Here is a 27,752-nt window from a genome sequence, read left to right on the forward strand (position 1 = left end):
CCTCTTAGGACTCCTATGCAATCTTTTACAGTTAAGAGATACATAGTTGTTCTCTATTCGTATCACTGGAAGATATTTCCCCAATTTGTTTGCTCCCTAAAACCAGTTAAATTATTGGTGGTGATTCCATATTGCTATCCCTTAAAATGTACATTATACTTATGATTATTTGCTCTCTAATTTTATCCCCAACTAGATCACATGTTCTATGAGGGCAGGGATCAAATCTTCCCTAAAGCTTTTGTCTCCCTGTATTCTAACGCAAAGCTGTGCACACAGAATATATATTGATAAACTTCATTTGAATAAATATTATTTGAAGGCAAATATAATTAGGAAGGCAAATCTGCTTGTAAAAAGGTAGATCAAAGTCAAATACACATTGATTTAGATTACCCATGCCAATTCGAGGATAAAAGGAGAAAAACAGCTTAAGAAAAATTATAATAGCAAAAAGGGAAAGCAAAACCATAAGAGACTCTAAGGAAATGCTTTTCTAGAAAGGTTTATTACTATAAATGTTAGTTAGATTAGTGGCAGTGATCAGAATTCAAGTCTTTGAGTTAATACTTGAGTTCTAGGGCTTCCTCTAATGCTTATCAAAGGATCTAACCCTAATTAAGCTACTTATCCTGTCTCTCTATATTTTCGCTTCATGATTTGTAATTTGCAGATTAAAATGTTCATACAAATACACTACCTTAGAATGTTGTTGAAAGGAAAGAGTTTTGTAATCTTTGGAGAACTATATACCTGTAAATGATTACTGTGTACATTTTACTCATCTACTAAAAAAAACAGAGATGTGTGATTTCATAGATTTCAGGAGCTTCTGATGAGAAATTTCTTCTTCCAATTCAGATTGGCACCATTGCTATAACTTGTAATTTTAGAGCACATGAGCTTAGCCTCTTTTGTATCATGGACCCCATTGGAAATCCTGCTGAATGGGACAGCTAGGTGGCTCAGTGAATACAGCACTGGACCTGGAGTCAGGAGGACCTGAGTTCAAATCCAACCTCAGACACCTGACACACTTACTAACTGTGTGACCTTGGGCAAGTCACTTAACCCTAGTTACCCTGCCTTCCCCCCCTCAAAAAAAAAAAAGGAAATCCTGCTGAATGAGACCTATGGAGTCATTATTTCAGTAAAAAATTTTTAAATGCATAAAACAAAATACATAGGATTTCAAAAGAAACCAACTATATTGAAATGTAGTTATTATATCTATCCACAGATAATTAGACAGGGAGGGAGGGAGGGAGGCAGGCAGGGAGGGAGGGAGAGAGAGAGAAAGGAAGAAAGAAAGAAAGAAAGAAAGAAAGAAAGAAAGAAAGAAAGAAAGAAAGGAAGGAAGGAAGGAAGGAAGAAAGAAAGGAAGAAAGAAAGAAAGAAAGAAAGAAAGAAAGAAAGAAAGAAAGAAAGAAAGAAAGAAAGAAAGAAAGAAAAGAATATGGTTTTCAGGTTTAAAAACAATCTGTAGTGGGCTACGTGGTACATTGTGGTGTCAAATAAAGTACCCAAGGTTATATAACTGGTATACGGCAGAATCAGGCCTGATTCTCATCACATTATGTTGGTTTATTTAGTTGTTTCTGTCATGTCAGACTCTTTGTGACCCCATTTGGGGTTTTCTTGGAAAAGATGCTGGAGTGGTTTGCCATTTCCTTCTCCAGCTCCTTTTACAGATGAGGAAACTGAGGCAAATAGGATTAAGTGACCTGTCCAGTGTCACATAGCTAGTGTCTGAGGCTGGATTTGAATTTAGGAAGACAAATTTTACTGACTCCAGGCATGGCACTCTATTCACTATGCCACCTCACTCTCAAAACAGCAATAATAACATCCTTTATTTTGGCATGGGAATGGCTGAGTTTTCTCAAATTCCTACCCACGGAGTGCAAATTGCAACTGATTCTGCCAAGCTTGAAAGATTTTGACAATGGTCTTTGCAGGAGACTATATTGGCCATCTGAGAACCAGCTTTCTTTAACCTAGAGAGATTCATCACGTATGGGCCAATGGTTTATGAATTATTTGGCTATAGAAATCTATATGGTAGCTAACTGTGCAGTGAACAGCACAGTGTGCCTGGAGTCAAGAAGACCTGAATTCTAATGTAGCCGTGGACACTTACTAGCTGTGTGACCCTGAGGAAGTCACTTAACCTCTGTTTGCATCAGTTTCCTCAACTGTAAAGTAGGGATAATAATAGCACCTACCTTGCAGGGTTGTTGTAAGAATCAAATGAGATAATACTTGTACAAGTGCTTAGCACAGGGTCTGGCACATAGTAGGTGTCCTATAAATGCAAACTCCCTTAGTCCCATCCTATGGAACAAAGAAAAATAATTTGTGGCCCTGAATCCCAGGAGGCTTTTTAAAATTCTGTAGTACTGCGGCAGTGGCACAAAAGGGTAAAAAGGCAATAAGTATCTCATGGTTTTTAGAATATCTCTGTGAATATTAATTTAACAGATACTGCTCTAAATCTTGGTTAAAAACTAACAAGCTGATTTGCAAGCTTGTCATTCTCTCCACAAATGAAGTCAGAAGTCTAGAGGGAGGTGAAGTTGAACGAAAGGATAAGTCTCAAGTTTCCCTTGGAAATGTGATTGAAGTTTTACTACGAACCTAAAAATAACAAAAAAATCAAGTGGATTTGTTAAGTGCCAATCACTAAGTGTCAGGTGCTTCTAGGCAGTGGGGATGCAAAGACAAAAAAAGAAGGAGTCCCTGCTCTCAAACAGCTTACATCCTAATAAGAGAAACAACTTACACATGGATTGATTTGTGAAAACATATGCAAGAGGGAGATACAAAATAACCTTGCGTGGTGAAAGAACTGGCAGCTGGATGACCAGAAAAAAATCACAAGAAGAAAATGGAACTTACAGACCTTTTGAAGACTTGTAGGGACTAAAGCAGAGTGAAATGAGTAGAATTAGGATAATGGTTTAGATAATAAAAGTAACATTGTCAAAACATACAACAGTTCTAAGGACTCTGATCAAAGCAATGATGAAACCTTGGGGCAAAATGTTACGGATTCAGGATTTATAATGGGACATACATTTGTTCTGGATGTGGAGTATGCACGAATTTGTCTTGCTTGACTATGCAAATTTGTTCCAAAGGTTTTGTTTAATTTTTTTCCTCCCCTTTGCCAATGGGGAGTGAAATAAGTTATTGTTAATTGAAAAATAAAATTTAAAGAGAAAAAAAATAAATGGCACTTGACATTAGTCTTAAAGGAAACCAGAAATTCCATAATCTAGAAGTTAGGAGGGAAAAATTCAAAGCGTAGGGGGAAGAGACTGTATTAAGGTGAAGGGGCATCACCTGTGAGGATTAGCAGGACTATTTGTATGAATTGTCAAGTGTGTACAAGAAATAATATATATTAAGATCATAAATGTAGGTTAGGACTATTTTTTATGAGTTTTGAATGTCAAAAAGTTAATGTGATCCTAGTGATTATTGGGCACCAGTGGAGTTTCTTGACTTTGACAGGGGCATGGTCAGACCTCTGCTGTAGATTTCATCTGTCCACTGTCACCAATATTATTCAACATTGTATTGCAAATCCTAGAAATAGCAATAGTGAAGAAAAAGAAATAGAAGGAATAAGAATAGGGAATGAGATAATAAAACTATCTCTTTTTGCAGACAATATAATGATATACATGGAAAATCCCAAGGATTCAACTAAAAAGTTATTGAAACAATAAATAATTTTAGCAAAGTAGCATAACATAATCCACACAAATCATCAACATTCTATATGTCACAGACAAAACTCTGCAAGAAGAGATAGTAAAAAAAATACCCCATGTAAAGTAACTCTAGGAAATTTTTAAATACCTGGGAGTATACCTGCCAAAACAAATCCAAGAACTATATAAACAAAATTATTTTTAAAAAAATTCATACAAATAAAATAAAATTTTAAAAAATGGAAAAATACTAATTGTTCATGGGTCAATATAATAAAATTTAAAATTTTACCCCAATTAATTAATATATTCAATGCCATCCCAATTAAATTACCAACCTTTTTTTTAACTGAATTAGAAAAAAAAATAACAAAATTCATTTGGAAAAACAAAAGGTCAAGAATATCAAAGGGAATAATTGGCGGTGGTGAGGGGGTGTGTTGGCAATCAAAATGGGCTCCTAGCACTTAATTCAACCAAGTGCCCTTGAAGAGTTTGGCCTTTATTTCCTTGATTAAATTAGGAGTCCTTGATGACCTCCTTGCCTCAAGGGAAAGCCTAGTTTACATGGGTTTGAGTGACATGTTTGTGACATCAGAGGCTTTTAGACCATGTGGGTTTAAGTCGCATCTTTGTGATGATTTTAGGTCACGTGGGTGAGTCACATGTATGACTCACCCTCGACCCTGAAAAAGATATAAAACCAGGGGTTGGCTTTCTCTTTTGGGAGCTTTAGCCCACAGCAGTGGTGGCACTCATGATTCTGAGCCAGCCATCGTTATGAGCTCCCGGGGCTGAACTTACATGTTGGTAACTATTAATTGTATTTGGTCTGTCTGTCGATGTTTATAATTTGTTTGTATTTGCCCCGAAGTTCAGGGTGCTGGCTTTTTCCCCTGAACTAAGTGAATGATATTTGTATGCTGGATTAAAGTAAGATTGTTAACCCCTTAACGTTGCTTTCCTTAGTAAAGCAGATCAAAAGAACTTGGGCTTGCAGAGTTCTGTAAGCTGGTTGTTCTTGATTTTACACCCCCCACAGCAGCTGCTAGCTGGATTATTGAAACAGGGGGTTATAAAGGAAGGAGGTTTAGCAGTACCACACCTTAAACTATACTACAAGGTAGCAATTATCAAAAGTTCCTAGTACTAGCTAAAAAATAGAAAGGTAGATCGATATAATAGAGTAGGTATACAATTTACAGAAGAAAATAAACATAATAACCTTGTATTTGACAAATGTAAAGACGTAAGATTGGAGATAAGAATTCATTATTTGGTAAAAATTGTCAGAAAATTGAAAAGCAGTATGGCAGACCAATATTTCATAGCATTTACCAAGATCCAGTAAAATGGATACATGATCTAAATATAAAGAGAGACTTTACAAGATAATTAGAAGAACATGAAACATATTACTTATCAGGCTTATGGATAGGCGAACAATCTATGAAAAAACAAGAGATAGAGAGCAAATTAGGTGTAAAATGGATCTTTTTGATTATATTAAATCACAAAAGTTTTGTACAAATAAATGTAGCTGAGATCAGAAGGAAAGAAGAATACTGGGTAAAAAATTTATAGATAGTTTATCAGATACTGGTCTCATATTTAAAATATAGAAAGAACTTTGTCAAATATATAACAATATGAATCATTCCCCAATTGATAAGTGGTCAAGAGATATGAACAGGCAATTTTCTGAAGAAGAAATCAAAACAATTTATAGTCATATGAAAAAATGCTCTAAATCATTCTTGATTAGAGAAATGTAAATTAAAACAATCATGAGATATCATTTTATACCTACCAGATTGGCTAAAATGATAGAATGTGAAAGTGACAAATGTTGGAGGGGATGTGAAAAAATTGGGACACATTCCTTGTTGGTGGAATTGTGATCTGATACAACCATTCTGGAGAGCAATTTGCAATCATTCCCAAAGTGTTGTTAAACTGTCTATACCCTTTGAACCAGCAATACCATTACTCTGTCTATTTCAAAGATAATTAAGAGAAAAGGAAAGGAACTTATATGTTCTAAAATGTTTAGAGCAGCTCTCTTTGTGGTGCCAAAGAACTGGAAATTGCAGGGATGCCCATCAATTAGGGAATGGCTGAACATGTTGTGGTATATGATTGTGATAGAATACTATTGTGCTATAAGAAATGATGAGCTAAATGATTTTAGGGGAAAACAAGCATGGAGAGACTTGCATGAAATAACAGAGAGGAAAATGAGCAGAACCTAGAGAACACTGTATATAGTAACAACAATATTTTTTTAAGAGGAACTTTGAGTGAGTTATTTTGACCCAAATTAATTATAAAAGACATATGAAGAAAGATGCTATCTGCCTCTAGAGAAAGGACTGATAGATAGAAGTATGTGTAAAACACACATGCACACATAAACCTATTTGTGTCTAATGGTAACCAACTCTAGGGCAAGGGATGGGGAGGGAAGAAAAAAACACATGATAATTTTGTTGTTATATTTGAAAAGAATAAGCAAGTTTTGCATAGTAGATTTATAGTTTCTTATGCAATTATCTTTTTTATGGTACTATGTTATGGAAACGGTTGTTTTAGTCCATTCATTTGAAAAAAAAAATCATCTGGGTATGTAGCAACAATCTGCCAGCAGTTGCTATAGGACTATAAGACCAATAACCCCAGCACACAGAAGGCTGCTAATACAGAGTCTTTGATATGCTTTACCAAGGAAAGTAATTTTAAGGGGTTAACAATCTCAGTTTAATTAAATATACATATATCAATTACTTAGTTCCAGGGGAAAAATCAGCCCTCTGAACTTCAAGACAAATACAAACAAAAATTACAAACATCAATAGACAAACCTTTGTCTGATCAAATCACAATACATAGTTACCAGAAAAGAACCGATGGGTCTGGGTTACAAAGCCGGGGGGCAGTTATGGCTTGCCCAGAGTCTCAACACTCCTTCCATGAGTGTGCCCCAAAAGTCAAAGGTTTCACCAATTCAAACAAAGGGAAGACTTGATAGTCTTAACATCCCAAAAGGGAAGAACAGGGAAAAGTCTGATTGCCTTAACAGGGTGTCTCAGTGATTTAGGGATTAGACAGGAGAAGAAGCAAGGAAAGGAGATTAATTAGATTATTGTGATAGTCCAGGTAAGAAGCAATGAGGGCCTGTAGCTATGTGAATACAGTGAAATGGATGGATACAAGAAACAGTGTGGAGGTAGAAATGTCAAGATTTGACAACGCGTTGAATGTATGGGGTGAATGAAAGTAAAGAGTTAAAGGTGACTCTGAGGTTGTAAATCTCAGTGACTAGAAGGCTGTTGGCACCTTCAACAGAAATAGGGAATTTAAGAAGAAGAGTAAATTGTGGAAAACATGCAGTTTGGATGCATTGAGTTTCGGATGTCTATAGAACATCTCAGTCAAAGTGTCCAATGGGCAGTCCATAAAATAATAACTAGAGCTCAGGACAAACAGTGGGGCTGGATGTATTGCAGACGTAGGAGTCATCTAGTGATAATTAAACCCATAGCAAGTGATGAACAAACGATGGAAATATTTAGATAATCTTGTCTAGAAATATCTATGGTAAACACAGGCAAAGAAACATCAATATCAGTAGGTTTATTTGCTTTACTTAATTGGATTCTCTTATAAAGGCAGGTTTTATAGATAATAGGAGAGTCATTGAGAAGTGATAGTAATATAAAATAAAGAGAGCACAAATGAAACGTTTTTAAAGACAACAATGAAGATAATTAGAGATTTAACACAAAAGTCTATAGCAAAGTTTAAAGAGGTAGGGCAATTAAGCTAAGAACTTGACATGATCCCATAGATATCACAATGTTTTTACTTCAATAAAAAGTGATAGAGGGAAGGATAAAGAAAAAATGTCCTGGAAAATAGCATTAAAAATTAACAAAGGAAACAAGACAAAGTAGGATAATGAATACACAGCTAGATTTGGAGGGAAGAAACATGGTGATGTTTGTGTCTCCTTCATATCCTTTCAAGAATTTGGTAATGGACAAGTCATTTGAGCTTTAAGAGTCTCAGTTTACTCCTTGGTGATGGGAATAGTCATATATTACCTACCTCACTGGATCATGAGGATAGTGTTTTATAATATTTAAGCACTGTGTAAACGTGAATTTTTATTACCAGTCTTCTACGTCTATGTGAGGCAATATAGTTTTGAGGGAGATGAAGGATAGGCTCCCAAAATATTTGAAAGAGGGAAGGATGCCAGATGATTGGATGAAAGAGAAGGCTGGAATACAAATGCTATCAGTTCAGGGGGAGGGGAAAAGAAGACAAGATATCAGCTACAAGTCCCTATTCTCACTTTCTCAGAACCATGAATTTTGCATTAAAATATTATATGTGTACCTATTAAAAGAATCCTTGATGAAAAAAGAAAACAGGTAATCTTTCAAAATGATTTTTTCTACCAGACTCCACATAGTTATACAGTTCACTGAAAGTTTTTGTTAAATATAAAAACGCATTTAATCTTTTCAAGGACAATATACACTTAATGGCTCTCTTCCACAAAAGTATCTCCAATGCATATGTTAATATTCAATAAAGTAGCCAAAGAATATTGCTTTATGATCGTGGGTGATTATTATTTTTTGTAATTAATCAATCAATTAATCAATTAATTTTAGTTTACAACACTCGGTTTCCCAAGTTTTTGAGTTCCAAGTTTTCTGCCCCTCCTTTCTTCCCCCTCCCCCTCCAGGTGGCATGTAATCTGATATAGGTTCTACATATGCCTTCACATTAAACTTATTTTCCCAATAATCGAGTTGTAAAGAAGTATTATAACCAATGAAATGAACCATGAGAAAGATGAAACAAAACCAAAAACAAAATAAAATAAAAGAGAAAGAAAATAGTTTGCTTCAATCTGTATTCAGACTCCATAATTCTTTCTCTGGATATGGATAGCCTTCTCCATCTTGAGTCTTTTGGAGCTGTCTTAGAATCTTGCATTGTTGAGAAGAGCCAAGTCTATATAAGTTAGTCATCACAGAAGCAACGTGTCTGTGGTTGTGTACAATGTTCTTCTGATTCTGCTCCCTTCACTCATCATCAGATCATATAAATCTCTCAAGGTTCTTATGACATCCATATGCTCCTCCTTTCTCGTAGTATATTCCATTATATTAATATACCACAATTTATTTAGCTATTCCACAATTGATGGGCATCCCCTTGATTTCCAATTGTTTGCCACCACAAAAAGAGCTGCTATAAATATTTTTGTACATACAGATCCTTTTCCCCCTTGTATGATCGCTTTGGGATACAGCCCTAGAAGTGGTATCACTGGGTCAAAGGGTTATGCACATTTTTATAGCCTTTTGGGCATAGTTCCAAATTGTTCTCCAGAATGGCTGGATCAGTTCACAACTCCATCAATAATGCAACAGTGTTCCAATTTTCCCACATGATGACCAAGTGGGTGATTACTATTAAGTAAGGCCAAAAAAATCACTTAAAAGTCTGATGTGCTCTGAAGGACGTATTTGGCAGAATCCAAATAAGAGAGGAATTCTCAGGTGAGGTCCTAAATATGTTCCTGCTGCAGATTACATTGAGCTCATTTTACCAAGCCTAGAATGTGGCAGAGCCTCAAGAAAGATATCTATGAGAAGAAAAAAAAGAAAACAAAAAATGTCTGGCCTATCAACTTAGAAAAAACAAAAACAGTGAATGAAGAAAGTCAAGACTGTTATGCAACTGAAAACAGAGCCCATAGCCCAATAGTACATTCATTTTGGATAGCCAATGAAGATGGAGGTAGAAAGTCAGTTAGTTTGCAGCTGAGAAATTGATTCCAAGCATTTAACCAAAACAAAAAAAAAAACAATCTTTCAATACTGATATTCTTCAACAACATCTAACCAATAAGGAACTCCAAAGAAGAACAGGAATAAAGTATGTCATCAAAGAATTGTATGACACAAAGGGAGTTCGGTGGTAAGAACAAATATAAGTAAATGACCACAGTGTGACACAGTGACAGACTGTCACGCAGAGATGTTGAAAGAAAGTGAAGAAAGTCTCTGGCACATTCATGGACAACCTATTGCTATGTTTATGAAGATCCAGACAGGAGTCAGAAAGGACTGGAAGGCAGACATGGATAAGCTGTCATCTGCATCACTGACATCCAGATCCAACAAAAACAACAACAATAACTAGCATTCATAAAAAACCTACTATATGCTAGACTTTGTGTTAAATACTTTGTAACTACTATCTCATTTGATCCTCATAACAACCCTGGAAGTAGATGCTATTAATTTAAGAGTTGAGAAAACTGAGGTAAAACGATATTAAGTGACTTGGCCAAGGTCACATAATATGTGCCTGAGTCCTCACATTTGAATTCAGGGCCAGTGCACTAACCACTGACTTACCTAGCTGCTTCTAGATTTTATATTCTTCCAATGATATAATATGCCTACAAAAATTGGAATAACACAAATGCTGACCACAAAGCTGTGGTCAGTGGAGAAGTCCATAGTGAGGAAAAACAGCTTATATGCTTCATTAGTACTGTTGCAAATAAAACCCCCAAGATATGTAGTTTATATGTAATTGATAATCATTTTATTTATTAGGCTAGCCCATAATCAATAAATTGATGGTCAGTGGGTTCTCTCTGTAACCAAAGACACCAAAGGAGATTCTGAAAACTTTAAATTGAGTGTGTGCCTTTTGATAGGGAACTCCTCTGCCAAGTGAAACTCTACCCTGATTGTTGGAGATTTAATAAGGAGGTGAGATACAAGTCTTCAGTTCCTAGGGCTTAGAATATAGCTTGATCACGAAACTGAGCACTCTCAAGCAATCTGGGCAGGAGAAGCCATTTCCATGGACCTCTCCAGCTAGTTTTCTCCTTCTTGAGCTGGGTTGCCCTAAACTCTGGATTCTGTTTATACTCTAAACAGAAATTAGGTTTCACAGTTGAGTGGGGTCCTGTATGACCTAGTTAATGAGTATGTGCCTTGGGGGCTAGGACTAATCATAACTCATTCATGCCCTCCAGAGGCTGATTGACCTTTTCATGAGTGGGGTCTTAGAAATAGGAAGAAAAAGATCGATCACAAATTAAAAGTTGGTAATTAATATAATAGCATAATATTAGTTTCTCTCAGTATTCATATATCAAGAGAGAAGAAAGGTCTCTATCACATTGGGAAGTCCTATATAGAAGATTAACAATAAGACATAAATGAGAGGCACGGAAGATGAACAAACATAGATGAATTATTAAATGTATTTCTAGAAAAAGTAATAATATCAATTAAATTAATTATCCAGAAGAAAATATTAAAGAAATGCCATTACTTAGATATTTCATAGCTGTATAAAATGAATACTTTTTTTCCAAAATGAAAGTTGAAGGACCGAGCTAAGAAAGCACCAAGAATTTTCCCCAAAAGTAAAATTACCTAAGTCTTAAAAGACAGGAAATGACTGATAAGCTAGTTTTATTGCAGATATTTTAAAAGCAACTCTACGAGCTGGAATCAGTGTTCTAATCATTGACTAAAGATTAAAATCAATACCAGTTTAGAAGGATAAAATTGAGAAAATGACATTGTATATAATTACAATATCTCTAACCTTAGCTATTAAAACAAGCAATGGATGATGAAAAATGAATAAAGAAAATCACAGAGATACTGATTTTTATTATTTTCTATAGAAATGTACCTGATAGAAATCAATCCTCAGATCCAGGACAACAAAATATCCCCCAAACCCAATTTATCTGGCAGGTACTTTCTCTTCTTCTTAAGCAAAGACACTGTAGGTAAAAGGCAACATCAATTTGGAATATCAAACTAATTTGTAAAACATTACAGAAGAGTACAGTGGAAAATCATAAACAGTTTGGCTTCCAAAATCAGTGAAGAGAAATGTTGGGGAAAATATGCCTATAGAAAGCTTGGCATCAGAATGAACTAAATCAAGTTCTCCCAAAAGTTTTTATAGATAAAACTGGAAGAATTACAAAATAAAAATAGATAAAAACATGGTACAGATCTGCCAGCATTTCTGTATTGATCTTTTTTCATCATTGACAGTGAAATTACCAGATTTACACTATAACACCTTAGTCCCCCAATGTGTTATATAAAGTAGTAGAAATGTCACTAAAAAAATGATGGTGGGAAGAACAGCCAAATCTAACAAAGTACTCACAGAAGAACTCTGGGCTAGAGGAATTTTTGACGTTTTCCTAAAGCCTTGAGGTATAGACTGATTTTAAACATATCTGAAATATGAGAAGATTCCAAAAAAATGAGAGGAGGAACATCATGGGAAATAATATAACTCCATATTCTCTCCCAAAATTGGTGATTAAATAGATAGCAGTAACTATGCCTACATTTCTTATTTGTTTTAAATCTTAATGAAAGTTTTCTACATACATAGTGAAATTAGTTTTCTACACACAGTGAAATTATGAGATTAAAATATTAAATGAGAATAAGCAAGTCTTCATGAACAACTTTAACAGTTCATATCTTCATAGTCATACTACTGTTGTAGTGGTGGGAAAAGCGGGTATCGAGTCAAAGGACTTGGATCCACCTTTGACACTTATTATCAGGGTTTCTTGGGGCCATCTCCTGTCATCCTGGCCTATATTTTGCCACTGGACCCAGGTAACTGTGGAGGAGTAAGTGAGACTGGTGACTTTGCCTTACTTAAATCCAATTCATTTGCAAGTCAGGATATCACCTTCCTGATGTCATTGGTCCTCTTTGAGAATAAAGAACAAACATAAAACCAAGATTACCATGGAAAACTCACATAACCTTTCTGGACATCACTTTTCCTCATTTGTAAAATGGGGGTGGTGGTGACTAAATGGCTTTTTTTTTTTTTTTTGCCCAACCAAACCTAGGTAACATTTATTACTCTGTGCAGAAAGGGCTGGAAAGGCAAGAAAATGTGGTTGGTCACTTGGAGTCTTTCAGCTGGGCAGGATTCAGTACTGGTAGTGGTCAGGTTTGAAGGGGCCTTCTCTGGGGATGCCCAGGTACTGGGACTGTTTGTCCGTCAGCTTTGTTAGCTTCACATTCAGTTTGCCAAGGTGGGCCTCAGCCACAGCTTCATCCAGCTTCTTGGGGAGGATGTGTACTCCTACAGGGTACTTGTCCGGGTGGGTCCACAGCTCAATCTGGGCCAACACCTGGTTGCTGAAGGAATTGCTCATCACAAAGCTAGGATGGCCCATAGCACAACCCAGGTTGACTAGACGGCCTTCTGCCAGCAGGATGATCCGCCGTCCATTCTTCAGCTTATAACGGTCCACCTGAGGCTTCACGTTCACCTTCTCCACAGAATTTTGATTCAGCCACTTTACATCTATTTCCACGTCAAAGTGGCCAATGTTACATACTATGGCGTCGTCCTTCATCTGCTCAAAGTGCCTGCCCAAGATGATATCTACGCATCCTGTGGCGGTGACAAAGATGTTTCCCTCTTTGCAGGCCTCATCCATGGTGGTCACCTCATAGCCCTCCATAGAAGCCTGCAGTGCATTGATGGGGTCTATCTCTGTGATAATGACTCGGGCACCAAAGCCCCGAAGGGCCTGAGCACAGCCCTTGCCCACATCGCCATAGCCTGCCACCATGGCCACCTTGCCTGCAATCATCACATCTGTAGCTCGTTTGATGCCATCGATGAGGGACTCACGGCAGCCATACAGGTTGTCAAACTTGCTCTTGGTAACAGAATCATTCACATTGATGGCTGGCACTTTTAGAACTCCGTTGGCCTTCATCTTGTATAGATTGTGGACGCCTGTGGTGGTTTCCTCTGAGATGCCTTTGATGCCCTTCAGGAGCTCAGGGTATTTGGTGTGAACGAGGTTGGTGAGGTCCCCACCATCGTCCAGGATCATGTTGAGGGGCTGCCCATCCTTGAAAAAGAGGGTCTGCTCAATGCACCAGAGATATTCCTCGTCGGTCTCCCCCTTTCAAGTGTACACAGGAATGCCAGTTTTAGCAATAGCAGCTGCTGCATGGTCCTGGGTGGAGAAAATGTTGCAACTGGACCACTGTACCTCGGCTCCCAGGGCCACCAGTGTCTCAATAAGAACAGCTGTTTCCACGGTCATATGAAGGCAGCCAGCAATCCGGGCACCCTTCAGTGGCTTGGAGGCTGAGTACATCTCTCGAAGTTTCATCAGGCCAGGCATCTCATTCTCTGCTATATCCAGGGCCTTGCGTCCCCAGGCAGCCAGGCTTATGTCAGCGATTTTGTAGGGCAATTTGTCAGACATGTTGCGGCCTCCTCCGCAGTTACTTAATGACTTAGCAGAGACCACCACACTGAGACTTCACGGACAGGGGTGAAGGTGCCACAGGAAGGCCGAAGAGGGCGGCAGGCAGCACGGGGAGGGGGACTAAATGGCTTTTAAGTTCTTTCCAAATCTAAATATATGATTTTATGGCTGAAAGGTACAGAGATAAAAGGCACCACTCTCTGTTTATTGACTATAAAAACATTATACTTGGCAACCAGAATATACGCCATCTTGGAGTGGGGGGGGAGGGCAGAAATGGGGAGAAAATTTGTAATCCAAACTGTTGTGAAAATCAATGCTGAAAACCAAATATGTTAAATAAATAAATTGCATTTAAAAAAAAAACATTATACTTGATAGAATAAAACAATACCTCTAAAGGAATCTCCCAATAAGTCTCAAAGGCATATGTTAGATAAATGCAACTAGTGATAAAATTGTTCTCTGATCTTCTGCTTCTCACTGTTAAGGAAAACACAAAAACAAAAGGACACATACTTTCCCAAAGTGTTCGCAACTTTCATGGACAATACCCTGTACAGAGTTCAAATCTAATTAGTCCCCAGAGACAGTAAGGATCTTCAAGTACTCCTGTTTGTGGATGGCATTCCCCTGATTATATTGGAACTACAGAGTCTCCTGGGAGAGATCCATAATGACTAAAACTAAATATGTGTAAAAATCCACACAAGAAAAACAATGATTAGTGTGCAAACTCTGATACAGAGTTAGATTGGGAGACCATTGAATTAGGCATTCAGTACATATATTTTGGAAAGGAACTGTAGATGGACAAAGAGCTACCAGGATTGGACAGGAGGAAAAGAACAAGCTGGATTTGATTTGGGAAACTGCATAATGTTTAGAATGACCTCATTCAGTCCCTTGGCATGAAAACCAATTCTCCCAGTGATGTTATACAGCTCAGGATCTTGGAATAACACCATCCCTAAAGAATTAAAACCATTTGCAATGTGAAACTAAAGGCCAAGGGATAAGTTCATTACAGATATAAATTAGGCTGTATCATATCCCTAATGACAACTTCTTAGAAAGAAATAGCCAAAAGACAGAAACCAGGAATATATGACTGGAAAAGGATGTAATGTCGTCATGAACTATGAATAACAAGGGATAATAAATGGACAACCCATACCCTGCACTAATAGAATTGTAATTTTAAAGGAGCTAGAAGAAGACCTTCCATGTACTGGGCTAATCCTACATGGGAGATTTCTGGGAAGAGGGGTGGAGAGTATAAAGCAGCGATCAATGGGTTGCAAGGGGCTCCACTAGCATGACTTGCTAACTAAGTTAATAAAGAACTTTCTATCTGCTGTGTATTTCGTAGACTTTGAAAAGGCAACATTTCAATAGCTATTATAACTTGTAGCGATAACATTTTTACTCGCTATTATCCAATTGGCTTTGAAATTTGAAGTAAATTCTTTTTCATAACCCAAATACCTTTACACATTCCTTCCATTTGCTCTTACTTGATGTGAAGTCACAGTGTGTAGGTACTTAAGAGTTTTAGGGGTTTTTTTCCCTTTTTGTTCAAAATAAGTTTCCAAAACAGGTATATTTATTATTAAATGCTGACATATATGTATATATATGTATATATATATATATGTATGTACATATATACATACATAACTTTTGAGTAGAACAGCATGAGTTGTGAAAATTGAATTAAACAATAAAACAGTAATTGCTTGTTAGGGTGCTTTAATTGACTCATAAGTACCATATGTGAAGCAGTGTGGCTGCAGGAGCCCAATTATAAGCTTGCTTATAGAAAGATACAACTCATTCTGCATGTTGGAAACATACTCCCCAATTATTTGTGCCCTCTATGAAAAAAGGATTTTCAAATAAGCAAGAGATGCACAGTAAGCTGCTAATGTATACTTATTCCCTAGGTAGTATTAAAGCATTTTATGCAGTCTCTAACGTAGGATATCAGAAGAAAAATGGCTGAAAGAATAAACACTCTCATCATTTAAGAGCCTTCTTTCTATACCTTCCTATTCATTTTACCCACAGCTGTAAAAAGAAACCTATATGGGCATTATTTTTATCCTTCAGAAGCTTACTTCTGATGCTGGAGCATAAATAAAAAGAGGTGAAAGTTAAAAGTAATAATAGCTTATATTTGCATAATGCTTCACAATTGATTTTTGCATTTAAACCTCCTATTTATACAGGAAAAAATGAGTCCCAGACAGCTGAAATGAATTATCCTGGATAACACAGACATAAATGGGATTAGAATCCCAGTCTTTTGACTCCAACTCCATCATTCTCTCTATGCTGTCTCTTACTACACTGGATACCACAGAAAATGTTAAATTCTTTAAATGAAAAAAAATCTATCAGTTACAAAAGTTCTTGAATCACGATGAAATTAGACCTAAAGCAGGGCAGCTAGGTGGCACAGTGAGTAGAGCACTGGCCCTGGAGTCAGGAGGACCTGAGTTCAAATCCCGCCTCAGACACTTGACACTTGTACTAGCTGTGTGACCTTGGGCAAGTTACTTAACCCCAATTGCCCTGCCAAAAAAGCAAAAAAAAAAAAAGAAAGAAAGAAATTAGACCTAAAGTACACTACATATAGGTTGAATGAATAAGTGAGTGTTAAATGTTTTATTAAGCACTTACTATTTGCCAGGCAGCAGGCTAACTGCTGGGAATACAATAGTTCATATCCTCAAGGACTTAACTTTCTAATGGAGCAAGGCAACACATAAAGAATTGGAAGATAGAGCACATGTACTTGCTGCAACCTTGGTTCCTCACTAGATACAACAAAAGCTCAGCTCTCACAGCCAAGGATATGTCCAGTGGTAGAGTCTAAGATTCTAGGGGATGAAGAAGATGGTGATGATACAGGTAGCATGATTCAGAAGGGTGGCCAGGAAGTCAGTTTGGAAGAAATAAAAGAATGGATGTTTAACTGTGGTAGGGCAAATGGTTCTTTGTCCGAAGTAAGGCTGAAATGGGAAGGTGTCAAATCAGTCCTCCGGTCTTGGAGGTAGTGGCCATGATCCTTGCAAAGGTGAATGATTCCACAGTGCTACCAACATGGTTTCATCACTACCACCCCTCTACCAAGGCTTGGGAAAATCAGGGTCAGGGTTCTCTTCTTTCCTCATTCTCTCGACTTTTCAACACTCTGGGAACCTCCCACTTGAGTTAAAATAAGGGTGGGTCATGAAGATAGGTGTAACTGATGATTCCTAACTCATAAACTCTTGGGGAAAACCTGAATGGAAACCTATGCATAGGGAAAGGGATATTATGTGTTGAGTATTCTACCACCAAACCTCAGCTTGAGGTTGAGACTTCATCTGTGTGATCTCCATCCAGGTCTAGAGGTCCTCACACCCTATCCTACTCTACTTCCACAAACACACACACACACACACACACACAGCATGGATGGAAAATTCTATAAGGACTTTTCCTTATACCTTAGTTGTTAATGTCCTCTCTCCTCTCAAACTGTGTGTGTGTGTGTGTGTGTGTGTGTGTGTGCATTTTTTGCTATTTACATGTTGTATTTTGTGGCCTCCCTTCCCCATTAGGAGAATTTTAAAATGTAAAAACTTTATATAATGGGACTATTTAATTTATGTTTTTATCCCTAGTGCCTAGAATAATGCATTGTTGGCTCTTAATAAGTGCTTATTGGATTGGTTTGAATTGAAAATTGCCAGATAGCCCCAATTTTACCACCACTCTCTGGTGCCCCAGGTATACAAATTCTTAGCTAATGCTCTCTGTCCAGGTGGGATTGGTAGGGAAGGTGTTTGGACCTTTCCTAAAGAGTCACTGTGACTGAATGCCTTTGACTCCTAATGACTCCATTATAGGGCATGGACAGCTCTTTAGACAGTGGAGGGATCTCCCCAAAATGGCACCATTTTAAAAGAACCCAGCAGGATCTTGCTTTTTCAAAAGTAAACCCTAAGAAATCCTAGGCTTTGCCATCTGTGCTGCTGTTGATACGTAAGGATCACCAGGCTTTCCATTAGCTCTGTAGCTGAGAACACATAAATGTGTTGTTTCTACCAATTAGAATGTGAGCACATTGAGAGCAGAGATTCTCTAATTTGTCTATTTATATTTCCAATGCTTTACTTAATGCTTAGCACATTGTAAGCACTTAATAAATGTTCTTCCATCCACCAAGGTCAAGAATGCCAAATTAAACTCTCATTACCATTTCTGGTTGGCTTTGATGACTAAAAAGAATAATAAATTGGCAAGCAGTGACTTGAAGGACGGAGCCAAGGTTATGGGAATGATAATAGTTTAACAACTAGCTAATCATTGTAGGAGATGTTGTAGTACTTCACAACAAGTTGCACAGAATTACTTTGGGACCTGAAATTGTGATTCTGTTACCACACTCACCTTTTTATATGAAATAAGTGGTAGAGATTTTCTAGGTCTGAGAGGTACTTGGGGTGATGTTGAGAGATAGTGTGACAGAACATTTAAGGGAGTCCAATGGACTGCAGGTCTCACTCAAAATATCAGAAGGTAAAAGCAGCAGAAAGCTCAGCTTTAGATGACTAATGAGAAGAATATTTTAAAATATGATATAAAAGATGCCAGAGTACGTAAATAACAGTACTAGCAGGAAACATTCAAGATGAGAGACAGAGAGGGGATCCAGCTAGGATGGGGTTAAGACGAATGAGCAGTAAAGCCAATGGAAATAGGGGAGACAGTCCAAAGAAAGGGCAAGGTGTCTGAAGCCAGGTTGGGCTAATGGGATTTAAATTCAATAAAGCCAGAAGAGAGTCCAGATTCATGGCTAGGAAAACAGAAAATAATCTCTCCAAATAATCAGGACTTAATCCACTAGGTTTGGAAATTCATGATCTAGGGCTATACTGACTGATAAGTGAGAGAGTGCAAGCTGATCTAAGCTCTGAAAAATTTCCAGCTGGCCAACCTGCTATTCAGCAACCCTCTCCAGGGGATCATGCCACCTGCCCCGTTGTCACCCACTACCTTTCCACCCATTACGAAGCCCTCTTGGCTGGACCTCTAAAGAAATGATAACCACATGGGGAAGTTGATCCGCTATTGTCTTCTTCTTCAAATTACCTTGTATTTATTTATTTTAATATAAGGACTTATGCTTTATTGAACTCAAAGTCCTTCAGGTCAGGTTCTATTTTTTGTTTGTCATTCCATAATCAGCACTTAGAATTACACCTTGCACTGAATTACTAAGAACAATTTGCTCAATTCTTTTCAGTTCTTTAGGCATGGAGGACTCCTGATATTTGGAATATTTTGTTCCATTCCAAGAACCGTATTTTTTACTATTTTATTTTATTTTATCTTTTCTCGATTACGTGCAAAAACAATTTTTAACATTTGAGGTTTCTTTAAATTGAGAGTTCCAAATTCCCTCCATCTCTCCCTTCCCTCCACTCTTCTTGATAAGGCAAAAAATTTGCTTTAGATTATACATGTGAAGTCATATAAAACATGTTTCCATATTAGGTATGTTGCAAAATAAGACAGACACACAAAAAAACAAGATAAATGTATGTTGTGATCTGTAGTCAGACTCCATCATTTCTTTCTCTGGAGATAGTATTTTTCATCATAAGTCATTTGGAATCATATTGGGTCATTGTATTGCTGAAAATAACTAAGTCATTCCCAGTTAATCACCATACAATGTTGCTGTTACTATGTATGGTGCTCCTGGTTCTACTCACTTTGCTTTTATCAATTCATATGAGTAAGTCTTCCCAAGTTTTTCTGAATGTATCCTACTCATCATTTCTTATAGCACAACAGTGTTCCATGGGAACCATATTTTAAAGAGGGGCACTGACAAACTAGATAGTTTCTAGACAAAGGCAAATATTATAGTGAAATTCCTTGAGTATGGTCATTGGCTGAAGGAATTGGGAAGGTTTTAGCCTGGAGAAAAGAAGGCAGAGGTAGGTGTTTATGGAGTAGAAGTATGAAGGGGGTGGGGGAGGGCTGAAGAGGAATATGCTAGGGATGTTCAGATCTTAGAAGGGCTGTCGTTTGCAGAAGGGATTAGACTTATTCTGTTTGACTCCAGAAGGCAGAAACAAGGACAGTAGACAGATGCCTGATCTCAAGAGAAAGATTTCTAATCATTAGGGCTGTCCAAAATGGAATTGGGGTGTCTCATAAGAGGCAGTAAATTCTAGCTTATTGAGGCCTTCAAAAAGAAGCTGAAAATGGCTTAGGATCATAGATGTGGAATTATTAGGGATGTTAGGGGTCGTGAAGAACTTCCTCACTTTACTACTGACTTAAGGCTTAGAAAGGTTCAACATCTTGTCCAAGGTCACACAGCTATTAATTGGCAGAAAAGAGACTTAAAACCAGGTCATCTTCCTTACTCCAAGTCCAACACTCTATTAGCCATGCTGCCTCCATTCAGTGAAAGTTTTATTATCTTAGCATTACTGATTCCATTTTGATTGAAGCCTCCATTTTGTAATGAGATGTTTTAAGTTTTTTTTCCTATAATATGTTTCTTCAGTTATAAGATAAGCACTTTTGTTGCATCATCTAGTAAACAGCATGTATGTGTCCCTAAATAAGTGATAAACACATGCAGATCCTTAGAAAGGACAGACTACGAGTAGGAAAATATTATAAACAATTTTATTTTTAAATTATGAAATAACATCGAAGTACATGGTAAATATATTAGGTAACAAACCACAAATCAGAGCTTGAATGTAACCAGTAAATACCCCTAGCTAAAACTATAAAAAAGCTATCAGAGGCCTGCTGCTAGGACCAGCTCCTGCATTCCTTGAATGCTCAAGACCTGAGCTTCTCATGTTCTCCTGAGGGCAGTGCTCATTGCCTGAGACTTGCTAGAGGAATACTTGGGGAATAAAGGAACCTGAAAACCAATATGAGAAATGCTTTTTCTTGTTGTTCAGCTATATGTCAGTTGTGTTCAACTTTTCATGTCCCCATTTGGGGTTTTCTTGGCAAAGATTCTGGAGTGGTAGGCTCATTTCACAGATGAGGAACTAAGGCAAACAGAGTTAAATGATTTGCCCAGGCTCACACAGCTAGAAATTATCTGATGGCAGATTCAAACTCACAACAAGTAGTCCTCCTGATTTCAAGCCCACCATTTGAACCACTCAGTCAACTAGTTGCCTGAAGACACATTTACTGGGAATGTTAGGAATCAACTTGGTTTGTTCCTCAAGATAAGTTGTTTGTATTCTTTGCCTTCACTAGATTAACAAAATTTGATTGCATGCATTGATGAGTAGAAGTCTGATTAGTGTTTCTGTTGTACCAGTAAAATATACATAACAGTAAGTTTAGCACCTTTGCTGTACACTACATCGCATTATGTATATTATAGTACAAATTCCTTCAATGTATGGTTTATATAGGATAACGGCATGGTTCCTTTCCAACTCTTTCAATTATGACTATGAAAGTCTGCTAATAAAGCCTCTCAGGATTTTAAAGGGACAACTCACAGCTGACCTTATAGTTTCTTCTCCTTGGGTGTAACACACTGCATGCTATGAGCCAAAATGTATTTATTATTACATACAGTGACTATAGCTACAGAAACATTAAATCAGGCTTAATACCACTTAATGCATGTAATCAAATTTTACTAATCTATAGGTTGCAATTATCTGTTTAACAATACAAGCATTAGCTCCTCTAGAACAAACCACCAACCTGATTCCTAGAAGTACTGGTAAGCTTTTTTCTCACTTACTTACAAGATTCTCTCTCTGCCCAGCCTCCCTCCTAAGTCGTTGTTGGGCAATTCTCCATCAGTCGTCACTGCCCTAAAGGCAACATGTTTTCTTGAGTCTCAAATGGTGGGGTTGGGGGGGAGTGGTCAGGAGTCTGTCTCAGGCCGCACCCAGGAACAGGCTGATGGGCATGACCTCTAGTTGTTTTATAGTTGGTTCTAGCTAGAAGTGTAACAGTCACATGAGCTCTGACTAGTGTCTGATTTAGCAATTTGTTATAATCAACTATCTAATATGCTTGTGAGATTTTCCTATTGATGGTCAGTTCTATCTGAGGGTGTTTATATATGTTTATAGGTTGTTATAGAAAATATACATACTTTGTTTATCAAACTATGTCACAAAAGTGTTTATCATATTTAAAAATATCTTATAGTAAAAACAACTTTAATATCAAAACAACTAAATCAGAACATTCAATTCATAAAATGAAGGCAAAGTCATCACTTAAATTATTGAAACTTTCCAGAGGCAGCAAAGTCAGTGATGTCAAACTCTTCCCTCAGCCAGCAAACTCTCAAGTGCCACCTCAACCAAAAATATCATTTGAAAGTGTTTAACAAAACAAATTTTAAAATATAATAAAACATAATGTCAATTGTTTTTCCATGAGTTCTTTTTCTAATTGTTTTCTATGCTAAAACACAGTTCAAAGGGATCCAGTTCTATTTGAGTTTGACCCAAAGAGCCAGGTGGCAAAGTGGACAGAGTGCTGGGCCTGAAGTGAGAAAGATTTGTGTTCAAATTTAGCATCAGACTTTCACTAGCAACGTGATCCTGGGCAAGTCACTTAACCTCTGTCTGCCTCAGTTTTCTCATCTCTAAAATGAAGATAGTAACAGCTTATTCCCTTCCCCCAAAGTAATGGACTTGGTATTTTGGGAAGAGACAGTTAATGCTGAAAAAGAATTTATAATTTAATTAGAGCTTCCCAACCTCAAGCCTGGAAATGGAAATTTACAAAGCTACTACAAGGGAATACAGTCAGAGGAGTTAAGTACTAAGTGATTAGAATACAATGGACTTAAATGCCTACTCTTTCTGGAAAAAAAAATATGTAGAAGGATTCCAATAGCTTAGAGTTTACTCATCTTTTTCTACATTATAGTATTATCAAAGTTTTAAATCAATGAAGAGCAGCACTCATCTTACCAGCATTCACAAGCAGTTTTTTTTCCCCCAGCTCCCTAAAAATATGCCAAATCAGATTCTCTCCATGAGCTCTCCCCAATTTAGATTCTTTACCTTATGCTGAATAGATGCTTCAAATAAAACTGTATGAATGTTTTTGGCATTTCTTTTATATATTTGGAAAAGTCACATAGTCCCTGTTCTAAAGAATATTGCCTATAACTATGCGATATAGTAGAAGGCCTTTGCTCCTTGAGACCCTATTTTATACATATGTACAGAGGAAATGTGGATTTGGCAGGTGTGAGAGGATAAATATGCTAATTCCCCCATTGCATGTGGAAGGTGATTTATTCCATTTCCAAAGAAATATGGCAGTATTTACATAAGTTTCACCTGTATCTCCGCAAACAGCTGTTGTGCGACCAACTTCCCAATCATGAAAAAATGAGTCAGGTAGTTTTTAACAGTTGCTTTTGGGTGTGACAGATGGACGGTACTTCAGTTACCTGCTGCCCTTTCACACAAAGAAAGAGGGAAAAGTTGGTGCCAAATCACGGTAGCAAGCAATTATAGATAAAAAAAGACCTGCTCTTGGAAATACCAGTTAAAGCTCTTAATAAGCATATGCACAACAGCAATTTTAACCGCATCTGTCATAAAGTGGAGCTATCTTTTTTTTTTTAAAGAGCACTTTATCATTCCTTGAGAAACTCGACTTTTCATTGTATAATCACTCTAGTTACAATAAGTAAGTAACAAATGAGATGTGAAACTAGGGTTTAGAAATAATTTGACTTTCTCTACCGAAAACAAATGCAAAGGCTCAGGATATTAATTATCTCCATGCTATATAGAAGCAATAAATCTGCATGGTAACCTCATTTATTTTTTGCACTGAGGAAAGTATACTGCATCTTCCCATAGTTCTGACTGTTCTAAACAGCCTCAAGGGAACTTCTCTCATTCTAGGACCGGGGGATACTAAGTTCCTAGAGGGTAAGAATTGTTTATCTTTATTATTTGTGCTCCCGTAGTTTAGCACTTAGTTTTGTACTAGCAGGTGCTTAATAACTGTTTAATGATTTGAATAGAATTGAATTAGAGCTGAGAGGGATTGAAGAGGTAAACTAATCTAACACTTTCATTTTACAGAAGAGGAAATTCAGGTCCAAAGAAGTGAAACAAGTTAAAAGGGTCTTCTTGTTCAGTCATTTTTTTGGGGTTTTCTTGGCAAAGAGACTGGGGTGGTTTGCCATTTTCTTCTCTAGCTCATTTTTACAGATGAGGAAACTTGGTCAAACAGGGTTAAGTGAATTGCCCAGGGTAAAACAGCTGGTAAGTGTCTGAGGTCTGATTTGAACTCAGGTCTTCCTGGCTCCAGCCACCCTGTCTCCTATCCACTGTGCCACCTAGCTGCCAACAAATGGGTATTAAGTGTTAGAGCTAGGATATGGACATGGCTCCTCCTCGTACTTCAAATGTGCTGTTCTTTTAATTATACCATTTTTATTCATTTAATTCTATAATAAATGTTTCCATTTTTTGGCTCTAAATTGATTTTTTTAAACAAGAATTTTTTGTGCTTCTCACCTCCCTACCCCCATGTTTTGGAGAAAAAAAGAAACATGAAGCCTTTCTAAAAAATATACAACATTATTTCCTGCATTGTCAATATTCAAAAATATGCCTTATTCTGAATCATGAATCCATCAATACATGAGAAACTCTGGGCCCCTACCAGTCTTGACTAGCACCCCCAAAGTAAACTCCAGGGAATCAATCTCCAACAGTTTCTAAAGGTCTCTATTTTTGGACCTAGCTCCAAGGACACTTCTACAACCATACCCTCCCTGCATTGGCTATTTTGTTGAACTTACATGACACCCAGGCTTGGGGATGGGTCAGAGGCCTACCTCTGTGGCCTAGAAGCATCTTGAGCTGATCCTGTGGTTTTTCCAGGAAGATGCTATCACCCTGCAAAAAATAACTTGTGGCCCACCTGCTGTTCCATCTATCTATCTAGAAGATCCTCTGGAGTGCCTTTAAACTCTGTTTGTAATTTGCCTCTCTGAGCACTCCTATCTGAAAAGGCAGCCTGGTGCCCTGGATTGCAACTCCCTGACCCTAAGTAAAATTTTACATTATTATTTACTTATCACTTTGTTGGTCTGCACTTTTTGTACTGGACAAATTCATTGGGCAATGGGGATCATGTTTCCTCATCAATCCTCTGATATTGTGGTTAGATCAATCAGAGCTCATATTTCTCTCAAACTTCTTCAACTTTGCAATGTTGCTACTGTATTTCTACTTACTTTGAGTTTCACAATTCATAAGTCTTCCAAGGTTTCTCTGAAACTGTCTATCATTATGGAAAAATAAAATTCCATTTTCCACATGCCATATTTCTCAGCCATTCCAAAAGTGATAGTTTTTTTGCCACTGCAAAAAAACCAAAACAAACAAAATATATCTGTCAATAAGCACTTCTCAAGCATTTACTTATGTGCCATACACTAGACAATCCCTATTGTTACCTATCCCTTAGTGTATACTCAATCAGTTTTTCAGTCCAGCACAACTTCCCTTTCTCCTTCGAAGCATGCAGTTATCTCCTGCCAAGTTGAAGCCATGTCTGACTAGTTTGAGTCCCTCTAATTGGTTGCTAAAATGGAAAAGCTGCTAATGCATGGTGCTACATCTGGTAGAAGTGTCTTCCAGCTAGCAAGTTGCTTGGAGATGACATGTGAGAAGATAGAATGTGCTTCCAGGCTGGGAATAAAGGAAAGAAGAGTTCTTCTGTATTCTAGCATAATGCCTGCCTGGGGTCCTAAACTAGCTGGACTTTTACTAGAAATTTTTGGCTTCCTTGCCTCTCTTTTCGTTTCATTTTTTTCCCTCTGGTTTGGACCTTGTTCTGGACCTCAAAGGTCCAGACCAAAGGTTTGGACAATTTTCCCTCTAGTTGGGACCTTGTTCTGGACTTCAAAGGTCCAGAAATGCCTTTAGTGCTTATGACAAGGGCATCAACTACTTGAATAGTTGCAGTCATATCAGAAGAAGTATGTTTAGGCTTATGACAAGGAAAATATAAGAGAAGGAGGCTATCAGAAAAGCAGATTATGCTTTGCTGTCTAATCGGACAATTCCAGTGAGAGATGAAGTGTCAAACAATTAATTTGCAGCCTTGTAAACATTGTGTATTAGTTTCCCAGCTGATTATACTGGTAGGTATATATTACTGTCTTCTTTCTTATCATTTTACATGTAGGAATAAATTCAGTTCTATATCTGCTTCATGTTTGTTCACTGATTTCCTTCTTTTACTACCCATTCCTCCCCCTCTTGTTGTGAAAAAGTCTACAATTGGAGTGAGTACATAAACATCTGCATCATTAGCAATCCTATAGAAAGTCACTTTCTTTGGGATAACTACATTAGGGGTTATGAGCCAATAAATGTGGGAATTGGGAATCATCTATCCATGTTGAGAAGACAGGCAACCCCTGAGTAATGAACCCAGCACATAACTGCATGGGTACAGAGACAGCAGCGGGTAGCTACCCTGAGACCTTGTATCCCAGAAGTCTTGTTGCCTCAAGCCTATATACTGTGGGAGGGGGTAGAAAAGGAAAAAAGAAAGAAATAGTGCCAGTTTTCAAAGAGTTAAATTCTACTGGAGGGAAGCAGCATGTATGAAGAAAAATAAATATAAAATGTTTCAAGTACTTGAGATACAAGGGGAGGGGAAGAAGGTCTCTACCCTCAAGGATCTTGGAAAGAGGTAAGATAGGAAAAGTTAAAAAAATAAGTATAGCATAAAATAAGATTGATTTAGGTGAATGGAAGATAAATCTAAGTATTTTAGTAATACTTGTGGGAAAGATAATTCCAGGTGAGGAGATTCCAAAAGTAGAAATGCCATCAGAGCTGGGCTTTGAAGCTGAAAAAGGATTCTGAATGGCAGAGATGGGGAGGCAGTACATTCTAGGAATAAGAAACAATAACCTGAGTGAATACACAGAGGCAACAGAACCCACATATGCTTTACTGAAGAATTCATAGTTCAGTTTAGCTAGAATGTGGAATATGTGAAAAGGTGCAATTTGAAATAATATGGAAAGGTAGATTGGACCTAGATTGTCAAAGGGTTTCCATGTTGACTGGGCTAGGGAGTTTGTATTTTATCCTGTAGGTAAATGCTAGGGAATTTTGAGCATTAGAGTGACAGACCTGTGAATTGGTAGTTTATTTTGTCAGATTGTGAAAGTTAGATTGGAGAGAGGAGGGAATAGATACACGGAGGCAATTATACTTTCAATAGCTCAAACAAGAGAAGATAAGGGTCTTACTTGGATTGAGGGCAATGCAAGTGGAGAGGGGGAGACATGAAAATATATATTCTGGAATCAATAGGATTTGCCAGCTGATCAGATGTGGAGGATGAAGGAAAAGATATGACATAACATTTAATTTTAGTATGAGCAGCTGCCATATTGTTGGATTCCTAAACACAGAAACTGGAAGAAGAGGAGATTTGAGGAGGTTGAGTTTAATTACAGCATTTTGAGCTTGAGGTAATGGAGGATACCCAAGTGGAGCTGTCCAACAGGCAATTAGAGCTCAGTATATCTCAGTTCAGCAGGGAGAGTAGGATGGAATAAGCAAATTGGAGAGTCATTTACACATAGAAGCAACCCCTGACTCTATGAAAACTGGTAG

The 27,752-nt window shown here is 37.5% G+C and overlaps 2 protein-coding genes across 2 annotated transcripts in view; both read right to left on the reverse strand.

Annotated features, from left to right (window-relative positions):
• THSD7B (thrombospondin type 1 domain containing 7B) overlaps window positions 1–27,752 on the reverse strand; it is a 1,008,764-nt gene that overhangs the window by 397,686 nt on the left and 583,326 nt on the right. The gene's annotated exons all lie outside the window — the stretch shown is intronic.
• LOC118839420 (adenosylhomocysteinase-like) lies at window positions 12,652–14,122 on the reverse strand. Its single transcript, XM_036746883.1, is given in 1 exon segment — window positions 12,652–14,122. A coding segment is annotated over 1 exon segment (1,302 nt). The 5' UTR covers window positions 14,053–14,122; the 3' UTR covers window positions 12,652–12,750.

This window comes from Trichosurus vulpecula, chromosome 2, assembly GCF_011100635.1.
Source record: "Trichosurus vulpecula isolate mTriVul1 chromosome 2, mTriVul1.pri, whole genome shotgun sequence".
NCBI lineage: Eukaryota > Metazoa > Chordata > Mammalia > Diprotodontia > Phalangeridae > Trichosurus > Trichosurus vulpecula.